Consider the following 13382-nt stretch of genomic DNA (forward strand, 5'->3'; position numbering starts at 1 on the left):
GTAAAATGTAACATGTTGCTTGTTTTCAGTTGCTCCATAGCAACACAGACCAGTCCAAATGGATAAATTGTTTGTTCCTAAGTTTACAATTAAAGAATTTACAGTCATTTTCTCTACTACTATCACAATAGCCACTAAGGTTTTTTTTTAAATTAGCATTCTTGTGAAATTTGCTGAAGAATTTAAAAAAAAAACCTAAACCCAGAAAGTGTAACTTGACCTCTCTGCTTCTCATTCACCATAAGAAATAAAGATTTTGTTGAGAAAATGTGATTATGCCTATCTAGACAGTTGGGGTATCATTGGATCAGGTCTGAAATGAAGATAAGAGTATATCTAGGGTCAAATTGTTAAGGGTTTTATCTAATCAAGCATTGTATATGTTTACTTGAGTATATGGTCACTTAATTATTTAACTATATCCTGCAGGATGAGGCTATCTTTAATTTGATGGAATTTAATTCATCTGACTTCCAGGAAATAAATAGTTTTCATTATTTTTCAAAAAAAAAGACCATGTTTGAAGGTATCGCTTGATGCTACTAGACACCATAATAATTAGTTTTATTTAAACAATATTGGGAATAATGTTTGAGTGTAGCAGTCATGCAATACTTACATGGCACACCTGAGTTTTGCTTGTCATTATAAACTCTAGGTTGGTTTATTCTAAAATATTTTGCTAGCCAGTTCTAATTATTACTGTAGTTTTTTAGAGGCAATTAAAGGATTCCCAAACACCATGTGCCACTGGTATCATGCTGAAAGGGAGCAAGGTTCTGAATGGGGCCAGTCTGAGTAGTTTTGGAGAACCAGAGTCTTCATAATGTGTTAAATAATGTATCTCTGTCTTCTCACAAATTTTGTAGTAACCAGGAGGAATTTTGGTCCTGTCTTCCCAGATCAAATAATGTCAGACCTATATAAAATCACATTTTATTCACCATTGGCTTCACCATTTTAGTGAAATGAAATATAAAAAAAACAGGTAGTCTGCACCCCAAGAACAGTGGATACATTTTTATGTTTTTTCAATTAAACACTTTAGTTAATTTTTTTGTGAAACAAACTATGAAACTTTAAGATGAATGCTAGAAAACTCAGTTGAATGACATGTAAGAAGCTATTGAGCCCTTTTTTTTTTGTAACTGTTCTTCTAATTCGAAGAAGAATGTAATTAAATTAGAAGAATTTTTCTTCTAATTCTAGGAATTCTTCACCTAATCTAATTATATTCATTCATTTAGTATTGCAAAGCTTAAATATGTAAGTATTACATTTTATTTCTTTTCCAGATCATGCTCATGTAGAGGGGAGAGAAAACGTAATAGCTATTCATCCTGATTTTAGAATGATAGTTCTGGCAAATAGGCCTGGATTTCCTTTCTTGGGTAATGACTTTTTTGGCACATTAGGTAAGTGATTCATATTAATTTATGATCTTTAATAGACTTGACTAATACAATATCTGTCTTTATTAATTAGATTTCATTAGGAGAAGGGGCCTTATGCATATTGATGCTTTGTTTCATGTAAGACATTAAGACTATCATGTAAATTTATGTATCTTAATAAAAGTGCCCGAACTTGCCCTGAATGAAAAAGCTGTGTATGATCATCTGTGTTAAAACTATTTTGTTTTATGGGACGTGGATGGACATTGCAGACACAAGGTTATGGAAATCTTGGTTAATGAGTGTATAGAGTATACAAATACTGCAAACAAATTAACTGTAAGCTTGACACCTGACAGCTCTCTCAACTGCTCACTGTTTTTTTCCCCATATCAAACAAGCCACAGCTCGCATACTGTCCTGTTTGGTAAAAGAGATGGTAGCTTGATGGATGGTTCTTTTCTTTGCTTTCATTAGTAAAGGCTACTATATTTTTGCTGCTAGCACTGTGCTACCTGCTTCTTAATCTTTATTTGCTTCTCCATGCATATGGCCTTAGTAAAATATGCATGTTTGACAAGATACTGAATTTATCTCAGTATCAGGTAAAGCTGTCCAAATTTCACATCAATGATTTTCATATCAACAGAAGCCTTATTTTGGAAAGCTCCTGGTAGGTCCCAGAAATTCTGTGTGTCAGCAGAGATTCTCTAGAGCTTCATCTCATGCAGAAACAAGAAATTAAGTTGCACAGGGGCAAGTGGTGAAGAATTCATTTGTCTGTATTAGTGTCAGTGTTAGTCTAAGTGGGCCTCTAGCAAGGTTTTGGCATTGTTGCTACATGATGGCTATGAACTGAATACCGTCCAGACTCCACTGACTGTATTATCTGTGTTAGCTTGGCCATTTTTATGCAGGAACCTTAATTTATGTGGTTTTGCCTCTTAACTTTGGCCATAATGCTTAATCTGCAAGAAATAACATACTCCAAAAAGCAGTTGCATACCAATATTACCTGGTAGTTCTTTGTTTTTCGGGTGAGGTTCCCACTGAACGGACATTCTCTGTCTGAAACTCACTGGCTCTGAATTTCACCAAGCTATGCTGTCCCAAAAGAATTTATTGTTGTGTTTCTTTTTCATAGCCTAGTTTCCTTCCTTACATGGACCCTTTACACAAAACCAATCATCCCAGTGTTACTGCTCTTGATCCACATGGCAGAGGTGTGATTGAGTCTTTGGGGTTCTTTATTGATATTATTTTTCCAACTTAGGGTGTCTTCTGCTTTTCTGCATGATCTGATCATGCTTCTTCAAAGTTTTGTACAACTGTTCAGAGATTTTTTTATGAATAAACTCAATTTATAGATTATATGTTTGGTATCAATATAATGCCAATGTATGGAAATAATGTCTTGCCAAATTTCTTACCATACTTCAAGACAGGCAGGGAGAAAAGATAAAATAAATTCAGTATTTCCTCTAGACTTCTTAATTGTGTTTGCATTAGGGCCTTCCTGCATTTCAAGATTTCCCTGCATTCTATGGTGTTTTGAAGGAGTTCAAAAATGGGTTCCATTCAACCAGTTATGTTTTCTTAAAATCTTTTTTTCTTTTATTTTTTCCTGCATTCATTTGATTTGTGTTTCTTCTTGAAGTTGATTTCTCCCTCAAGATATCAGCTTCATTAAAATGACAGGCAAGATCTCTCTGTTTCCTGAAACCTCAATGTTCTTCATTTTTAGCAACTTGGTACTCAGCATTCTTTTGAAATATATCTTTTCTATTAAAGGGCCGGTATTAAACTTAAAGGGGCTATTGTGATGCTACTTCTTTATAAATTATCTGACTTTGTGCTTTTTCTTTTTTCATTGTAGGGGACATTTTTAGTTGCCATGCTGTTGATAATCCCAAACCACAGTCAGAACTGGCAATGCTTAAACAATATGGTCCTGATGTTCCAGAGGCAATTCTGCAGAAACTGGTAGCTGCTTTTGGAGAGCTCAGGAGCTTAGCTGACCAAGGAATTATTAACTACCCCTATTCAACTAGAGAAGTTGTGAACATTGTAAAACATTTACAGGTACAGTATATCAGATTTAATTGAAAACTTGAGTTCATCAATGCTAATTTTTTAATGCCTGAAGGTTTCAGAAAGAAGATGCCGCTATTGTTCATGCATTTTTATTTCATTCTTGTGAAACACTTTACATTTTGAAAGAAGCATAATATTAAAGATGCTCACATAGTCAGAGGTTAAGGATCACAGATGTATATGGGCAGATATTTATTCTGCATATTTTTATCGATAGAAAAAAACCCCCTGTAAATCTGTTTTTCTGCTGTGTAAGAAAAGAATTGCATACTATGAATACTTTGTGCAATGTTCATACTGGCCCTCATTATAAAACTCCATATTTAATATACAATACTTCCACGACAGTGCAACTGTTCATTTTATTCTGCTATAAAATTTGTGGGTTTAATCCTTTCCTGTGAAAAAAACAAATTCCTGCTGCGTAACAATAATACATCTGTAGTGAATTTTTTCTAAGGAAAATGCTAGGTGGATAACAACTCACCAAGGGAATGTGTAGGATTCATGATTACTTCCTACACACATTTAACTGTAAAATTGTGAATTCTGATTTAATGATGATCTGGTTTTTAAATATTACAGTAAAGTCTGACTTCTGTCTTTATAAATTGAAGGATGTTTTTTCCTGAAGTATTAGAAATATAAAGTGTCTTAATGCTCTTTGAAATAGCAGTGCTTTTATTTTGTTTTGTTTATAGTTCTAAAATTGGTAGTTTGTTAATTTATAGGCCATTTCTTGAGTTATTGAATCCTAGATATTTTTTAAAAATAGTGGAAATTAATGTAATTAATACAATTAGAATGTAATTTCTCACAAATTTGGACCTACTGCTCCTGTGTTTTATACTGCATGCTATAGCAGGATTGAATGATAGTTTTGTGTTTGTGGTCATGTACATATTCACACACATTCAGCTGTATACACAGACATTCAGATCCTGCAGACTGGAATTACTACTTTTAAAAGCCATCATCTGGATTTCTGGGGAGGATAGATTTTTGTGTTCCGTGGTCTCTAGAGTGCAAAAAGATGTCAAGACAAACTGGTGCTACCATGTTATCAATAATAGAAAGAAAAAAATAATGCTCTGTAACTTTGTGCTAAGGATTAAGAAGATTCAGGCCTAAAGGCTGAGGAATCCAGACAAACACATCAGCAAAGCAGTCTATTAGGATCCACTACCAGCTCATAGGTATTTGTTTACCGAGCTGATAGAACATGTGCATGCTGATCTCTAAACACACATTTACTTTCAAAATGACAGTGGAAAAATTACAGACCTGAGGAATATTTGCTGTGCTGCTGAGAAGCTAATTTTTTAGGGTGTTTATTAAATTAACTCCTTTTTGTCTTCATACCTTTCTGCTCTTCCTACCTTCCTTCCTAGCTTCTTTCATTCATCATCTGTCTCCAAGTAACCTGAAGTTGTACTGATTTATGTTGGCAGCCAGTGCAGAAACGTAAGACTTAATTCTTGTCTTATTTGAGTGTGAACAGCATCTAATTGGAGATTGGAAGAACTGCATTGCTAATTGTCTTAAGGGCTCTTACTGTCTGCTTCGGCCTCCTTCACTTAAGCAGATTAGTACGGTCACTTCAACCTGGACATTGGATGCAGTTCAGTGGTCAAGTTCCCATCTGCTAAGCTTTTACCTCTTTCAAAGTGTAAATATCCAAATACACCTCCAACATGCATCTTTGATTTGTTTTGTAACATTTATTTTCAAGATCCCAGTCTTATAGCAAGAATGCAACATTTTGTTTACTGTAACTTGGTTTTCAGTCTGAGTAATAAAAAAACTGGGAGTAGCCAAATGTAAACAATGAATATAAACATAATGGTTATTCCAAAGAAACTTTTAGGTCTTCAGGTAGAGAAGAAAGAGGAAGGAGGGAAATGAGTCAATAAAATTGCTGGTCCTTAGGAAGGAAGGAGGGAAGTTAGTCATGTTGTTAAACAATTTCCCTTACAGCAGTTCCACAGCCTTGCTCTCTTTGTACTATTGTGTTGATTTCTTTCACATAATTTTGGAATTTTTTGCTTGTGTAAAAAAAGGTTGGATGTTTTGGAGGAAAAAAGTGCTTTTGATTACTGCTGTCTGAGAGCACATCTGAGCATCAAGACTAGTCAGTTAAAAATATACTTATTGCTATGGTGTCAGCATATTGTTAGGCTAATCTCTGACTAATTGTGATCTTCAGCGTTTAGGATACACACAGGGAGTGCAGTTACAAGATTATCTCCCCCTAAAGATTATGCAAGTAGGGAACATGTAGTAATTTAGTTGTAGCTTAGACATTGTGCTCAGAGCTATGTTGCCTCTATACTAACTTTTTCTTAGGGAAAGGTTGTTTTGGTGATGCTTGAGACACCAAACTATTTTGAAGACCCAAAACTCCAGGCATAGGGAGAGTTGTCTAATGCAGGTACCTAACTCGATTGCTGCAACTTTTTCTCCTCACATTCTGTATCAGGAATTTGGGTCTTACAGCTCTAGTTTGCAGGTGAGTTGGATGCAGCCTTTTTGTCTTGCTTACCTCCAGTTTTCAGACTGTCAAATGTCAAAAGTCTTTATGTTAATTGTAGCTTGTGGGTAAGCTCAGAAGCTCTGCCCTTGCTCTGTTGGGTTACCATAAGATGCCTGTAACCAGGCATCTTCCTATGACTGCTTCTCTGCAATCTAACATGCTGTTTTTCATGAGACCTTGGTAGATGTTAATCAGGAAAGCCACATTAGTCCATATAAAATGGCAATAGCTTTTTTACTAACTCTTTTTTAGTTTCAGAAAGCTCAGATTTTTTTCTTCTCAGTCATCTTTCTTGTTTATATCTGAGGTTGCTTCCTAACAGTAGGCATTAGTATAACAGTTTTCAAGTAGTAAATGCCTAAGAAACCTTCTGACCCTGAAGTCTACTCATCATCAGGTTTTAAGGCCTATTCAATAAGCTTTTGTGGTAAGATAGTGCCTTTTTTTTTTTTTAATGTTCAGCCTAATCTCATAAGGAAACTAGACATATCAAATAACAGTTTATATCCCCTTCTCACTTTGCTGCCTAATAACCTTTTGCCCTTTTGGCCAGTCACAACGGATCTCAGTTATCAGTTTTCAAAGATAATTAGGTTTCTGCTGGTTTAATCAAAATCAGTGGCTATGTGACAGAGAGGAACTGATTGAAATTGCAGGGGGAGAATTCAGCTGTTTCATTTGGCAGTAGATGATGCCCACTAAAGACACAAGTACTGGTTAATCCATTAATATGTCTGTCACTCAGGATGAGCCATAGACATGGTGCTTCTGGCCCTGCTGAAGGCCAGCTGAGGAGGCACAGAGAGAGCTGGCTACATTCAGTAAAGGACATGGGGGTGGGTGCAGGGGGAAACCAAGAGCACGGGGGAATGAACAGTTATCTGAAGGCACCAAGATACATAGGAAGTGAGCATTAGTGAGAACACAAGGTAGAAGTCTAAATCAAAAAGTCTGGACTCATTACAGACTGAATACCAGATAATTTATCACTTTCTTTTCAGGGCAGTTGTAGAAGTACAGTAGACCTCAATGGGTATAGCATATTTGAATTAAGATTCTTGATTTCTACTGGAAATTGCAATTTTGCTTATAGATTTTACACAGACTGTAGCAATATATATCCTCATGGAATGCTAGATCCAAAAAAATATGGCTTTTTCACCAAGTCAAATTCTGTGTCAAATAAAACATACAATATATAAATAAAAATACAAAATTTTTAAAGGCAAAAAACTATGTTATTTACTATTTTAAGGAATGGCCAAGAATCTAAGTTGTGAAAATAATCTAAGGTACACACAGAAGTGTTAGTTGTAAGGGGAAGGATAAGTGAATGACAAGCAGACAGACTGATAAGAGATCAATATTTTCTCTAGTAATTTCATTTTAAAAATCAATAGAAACTAAATGACTTTTTTTTAGATGTTCAATTCAAGCCCCAAACATTCAACCTTTTTTTTTTGTTTGTTTTCTTGTATTTTTCTTTTTTTCCCTTTAAGTGAACTGTCATTTGCTATCTTCAGTAAGTTGTCCAACCAGTTATTAAAGAGAGATTGGATTTGTTCTGGTTGAAACAGAAGAGTTGTGATTGTTTTTTAATTTCTGAAGTAGAGGATCTTTGTACAAGTGGCTTGTGTTCCCAGAAGCCATCTGTTGTACCTCAGGAAATTTTTTATGATGTCCTGCTGACACAAGAGGCATGGAAGTGTTGAGGCAATTCATTGCAGAAAAGTGTATTGATGACAGAAGTTATGCAGTGATACAGAAAACTGCAGACATACTTGGAGACTTCTAGGGAAAACTGGATATTATTTGAAGTACTTGACCAAGGTTTCTGCCGTACCTAGTGCAGGGAGGTGAAAGCATAGTTTGTGAGTGAATTAGATAGCTTGGGGCCAGTGTGTTGGTTGTGCTTTGCACTGAGAAGAACAGAGAAAATGCAGTGTTCATCATATAAATGTTGTTTCAGAATGATTCTCTATTTTTGACTCCAAGATGCAATTAAAAATATCGAAGTTAGAACTTTCACTACTAAACATGGTCACAAGAATTTCAATTCACCTTACATATGAAATGTTTATACAGTGTTTACTTAGAATAGATGATGGGAGAATGGGTTTAGTACCTGTTTTATTGTACTTGTTACTTTGTTAGAACTGGACCTTGTAACAAGGATGGCACAGGCTGTAGAACAATTTTATATTATCTCACAATAACTTGTATTTTGCTAAGCTGTAATGATGCAGAACTTCTAATAGGTCCCTCATAGGCAGGTTTAAAAAGGACAACACAGTTTAACATGGTTTTATAGCAACACTAGTACTAAAATACTCTGTGCCATGTACACCACAGATAAAAAAAGGTTTGTACAAGTTTAATTTAGCAGTGGTATTCTAGTCTATCACAGTGACTAGCTAATTTTAGTATAGCTTGTGTCACAGGTATTTTAATATTGAGATCAGATATTTATAAAGTTGGGAAAATATTAAACTCCTAATGTTGATATTTGATTAAGAGTATAGGTCAAAACATTTCTGAAATTCTTCTCTTTTCTTCTGTTTCAATTTTTAATCAAGATTCAAATATGTTTATTTTTAATACATTTATAAACCTCTCTGACCCTTAAGTCTGTTTTTCAAGTTTTCTGTACCAGCCTAGCTCACTAATGGGGAAAAAAACAATTAAGACTACAACTTCCTAAAATACCTCTCCACAAGTTTATGTTCATCACTGTATATGTGCCATACTGAGATGGAAGTGTCTAGATCCTTGTCTGAAAAATCTAGTATATGAATGAAACGCCTGTGGAGAAAAAGTGAGAGATTTTTAAATAGAAAGATTCTCGCTCCCATCTCTTGCCAAAAAAGGATAAAATTAATCAGTTAGGCAGTAAAGTTCCAGAATATACAGCAAGTTGATAATTATTTTTTTAAATTCTTTATTTTTGGTGTACTCCATTTACATTTGTGGTGGGCTAACTCTGGCTGGATGCCAGGTGCCCACCAAATCTATTCTGTTGCTCCCATCCTCAGCTGGGAAGAGAAAATATAATGAAATGCCTGTAGATCAAGATAAAAGCAGGGAGAGATCACTCACTAATTATTGTCACAGTTAAAACACATTTGACTTGAGGAAATTAGTTTAATTTATAGCAAATCAAATCAGAGTAGGAAGATGAAAAATAAGCACACATCTTAAAACACCTTCCCCCTACTCCTCCCTTATTCCGAAGTTCAACTTCACTCCTGCCTTTCTCTACCTCCTCCCCTTCAGCAGCACAAGAGGATGGGGAATGGGAGCTGTGATCAGTTCTTCACATGTTGTCTCTGCCACCACTTTCTCCTCAGAGGGAAGACTCCTCACTGACTTCCCCTGCTCCAGTGTGGGGGCCCTCCCATAGGAGACAGTCTTCCATGAGCTTCTCTACTGTGAGTCTTTCCCACTGGCTGCAGTTCTGCAGGAACTGCTCCCACCTGGGGCCCTTCCACAGGGTCACAAATTCTGCCAGCAAACCTGCTCCAGCATGGGCTCCTCTCCCCACAGGGGCCACAAGTCCTGCCAGGAGCCTGCTCCAGTGTGGACTTCTCACAGCCAGAGATCACTGCCTCCTTTTGGCATATACCTACTCCAGCTTGGGATCCTCCACCTCGGTGGCTTTCTTAATCAATGACATCAGTTTCTCTGAGTGGTTTTGTGATATTAAAAATTCTTCATTTCTCTTATTTTAACTCATTGAATCCTAGAATAGTTTTGGCTAGAAAGCACCTAAAAGATATTCTAGTTCTAACCCTGCTGCTTTGGGACGGGACACCTTTCACTAGACTAGGTTGCTCAAAGCCCCATCTAACCTGTCCTTGAGCACTTCAGGAGCAGGGCATCCACAACATCTCTGGGCAACCTATGCCAGTGACTCACCACCCTTAGTAATGAATTTCTTCCTAATACCTCATCTAAATCTGCCCTTTTTCTGTTTAAAGCCATTCCCCCTTGTCCTATCACTACGTGCCCTTCCAGTCCCTCTCCATCTCTCTTAGGTACCGGAAGGTGTTATAAGGCCTCCTTAGAGTTTTCTCCAGGCTGAGTAACTCTCCCTGCCTGTCTTCACAGGAGAGGTGCTCCACCTCTTTGATCATCTTTGAGGCCCTTCTATGGACTCAATCCAGCAGGTCCATGTCTTATGTTGGGAACCCCAGAGCTGGAAGCAACACTGCAGGTGGAGTCTCACCAGAGCATAGCAGAGCAGAGGGGCATAATCCCCTCCCTCACCTTTGCTGCATTCAGTGTAGCCCAGGACACATTTGGCTTTCTGGACTGCAAGTGCACATTGCCAGGTCACATCCAATTTCTCACCTTCCACCACACAAGTCCTTGTCAGAGCTGCTCTCAATCTGTTCATCCCCCTAGCCTGTGCTGATACCAGTGGTTACCCCAACCCAGGTGCAGGAAAATGCACACAGCCTTGTTGAACCTCATGAAACTCCTGTGGTCCCGCTTCTCCACCTGTCTAGGTCCCTCTGGACAGCATTCCATCCCACAAGCATGTTAGCTATATCAGTCAACTTGGTATCAATCTGCAAATTTTCTGAGAGTGCACTCAATCCCACTGTGTCATTGATGAAGATAATAAACAGTCCTGGTCCCAGTACAGACCCCTGTAGACATTTGTGACAGACATTTGTCACACATCTCCATTGGGACCTTGAGCCATTGACCACTGAGCCATTGGATGCAACCATCCAACCATTTAATTCCTCATTCAGAATAATCAATCCATTACAGTAACAAAACTTTAATTTCTGCTAAAGATACTAATGAAAGTCTGATGAATATTTGGGATTTTTAAAGGTACATAGCACATTTCAACTAGTATTCTTCCCTAAGGAAAAAAAATTTTGAATCTTAAGTGAATTTCTGTGTCTACTAAAATCCATCATGACCTAAAATAGTTTTTGTTAATCAGTGTATTATCTGCTTCTCCATATTAAACATTTAGACTCAGAATTCTTAAATTAATTGTATGAGTGAATTATATTAATGAGTGTCTTTGTATCAGAGCTTCATAGTTTACAGAAAGGAAATTTTAAGAATACAGGCTATTATTAATTATATTCTCCAGTGATTACACCATCTTGTTGTGTGTATAATGAAAGTAATTCTTTAAACCATTAATGGTGTTTAGTATTAAATAATTGTCACATGCTTTTTTTTTGTTTAAATCAAGTTTAGTGTCAATAATTTGATTCTGACTTGAAATGATATCCTGGAAATGAAAAGTAAAGAGTACTTCAGAACTTGTCTGTCAGTCAAAATTACTGTTACAATTGTTCATTTTAGAAGTACATAATGACGTGCTGTAACTTAATAGATAGTTGCTAAAAGAAATTTGGCGGTCTGTTTCTTTACAGAAATTTCCATCTGAAGGACTCGCAAATGTTGTTCGAAATGTATTTGACTTTGACTCCTACAACAATGAAATGCGTGAAATTTTATACAACGCTTTGCACAAATATGGGATACCTATTGGAGCAAAACCAACCAATGTACAGCTGGCCAAGGAGTAAGAATAACATAAGATATATATTAAGAAGACATATTTCTCATGATCGCTTTATAAGTGTGTTATCTTGCTGCTAATTGATTTTAAAACAACCTGAAATTCTTGGAAGTCAATCCTCTACTGGTTCAAATTTATAATCTTTCAAATAAGTTACAACAATAGAAATTACTTCATGATCGAGTATTTGCTTATTATTAATATTTAATCTGTTACATCCATGTACATATTAATAGCTTGTAAGGTAAACAGGTATGTCTTAATAAAGGGAAATACTTGTTTCTTCTCCTGTGTTTTTAATTCAATTGCAATACACTTCTGTCCTCTTACTTACCACCTAAGTCTGCAGGAAAAAAAGCTGTCTTCAGTGGTAGCTGGGTTTTGTCTTTGATGCTCACAGAGGGCTCTACAAAAGTATTTCACCTGAATGGAGCAGTGTGTGTAAGCTCCAAGAACAACTTTTGTATGTGTCTGTAACTCACTGTTATTCTTTAATTATATTACTATTTAACATATTGCACCTTATACTTCTTTTGCAGAAGTTAGAATCAAACCAGCTGCATTACGTAGTAATGCCCTCCCATCTTCATGCCATCCCCCACTCTCTGAAGGGGCCTTACCAGAAAGCTGGAGAGATACTTTTTACAAGGGCCTTTATTGACAGAACAAGGGACAATGGCTTTAAACTGAAAGGGGGTATGTTTAGATGAGATATTAGGAAAAAAATCTTTACTGTGAGGGTGGTGAGTCACTGGAACAGGTCACTCAGGGATGCCCCCTTCCTGCAAGTGTTCAAGGCCACTGCAAGTGTTGGGCAGGGCTTTGAGCAGCCTTGTCTAGTGGAAGGTGTCCCTTCCCATGGCAGGGAGGGCTGAAACCATGTGATCGTTAAGGTCCTTTACAGCCCAAACTATTCTGTGATTCTGTGAAACAAATGTAATACATTCTTCCAAAATTCACAGAGAACAGGCTTAAGTAGATCATATTAAAAAACAATTAGAAAACTTACTCTGTCTTGAGCTCTAATACATAATTTATTTATGAAGAAACAAATATTTCCCTTTCACAGAGAAAGCTTTATGGATATATGGAAAATTGAGCTTGCCATATGACATACATACTTTATATTTGCTAAGGAGGGACTGATTTTTATGGCATGATGTATTGATAGTGATTCTGGTGCAGGTGAGTGAACACTGAACAAATTGCCCAGACAGGTTGTGGAGTGTCTCTTACTGGAGATATTCAAGAACCTTTGGATGCAACTCTGTGCCACGTGTTCCGAGTGACCCTGCTTGAGCAGGGAGGTTGGAGCAGATGACCACTGTGGTCATTTCCAGCCTTATGCATTCTGTGCTATTGTGTGTAGGTTCCTTCTGCTGCAACACCACTGTTATCATATCTAATATTCTACATATAATTATTAAAAAAGATTGGCAGAGTAGTGCCTATGGTGGACCTTTTAATTTTGATGACAGGACTATTACATGCCTGGGGAGCTAGTAATTGAGCAATGAAAAATTCTGTCAAATTGACAGAACACACTTGAAAGTCTTGCCATAATTTCTTTGCTGAACATCACTTGGTAATTTCTATTTCAATGAATTACAATATTTGTCATAGTTTTTGAGAAATTTGGTCTTTGTATAATTTTAGAAGTATTAGATGTGGGAGAGGATTCTTTAGTAATGAGACAATCAGGTTTAGGAAACATAACAGAAAAATTGCTATAACTGGGGACTGCTCAGTCTAGAAGTGAGAATAGAAGAGAAAAATGTAATTATATTGAATTGAAGATAATCAACTG

At 36.6% G+C, this 13382-nt stretch overlaps 1 protein-coding gene across 1 annotated transcript in view; it reads left to right on the plus strand.

Annotated features, from left to right (window-relative positions):
- The window catches only part of VWA8 (von Willebrand factor A domain containing 8), a 183247-nt gene that overhangs the window by 100401 nt on the left and 69464 nt on the right, over window positions 1–13382 (plus strand). Inside the window, exons 24-26 of the mRNA XM_068182240.1 lie at window positions 1296–1415; window positions 3271–3476; window positions 11427–11578. Of these exons, the coding sequence (XP_068038341.1) occupies window positions 1296–1415; window positions 3271–3476; window positions 11427–11578 (478 nt within the window). The remainder of the gene's footprint in view (window positions 1–1295; window positions 1416–3270; window positions 3477–11426; window positions 11579–13382) is intronic.

Source organism: Anomalospiza imberbis, chromosome 2, assembly GCF_031753505.1.
Source record: "Anomalospiza imberbis isolate Cuckoo-Finch-1a 21T00152 chromosome 2, ASM3175350v1, whole genome shotgun sequence".
NCBI lineage: Eukaryota > Metazoa > Chordata > Aves > Passeriformes > Viduidae > Anomalospiza > Anomalospiza imberbis.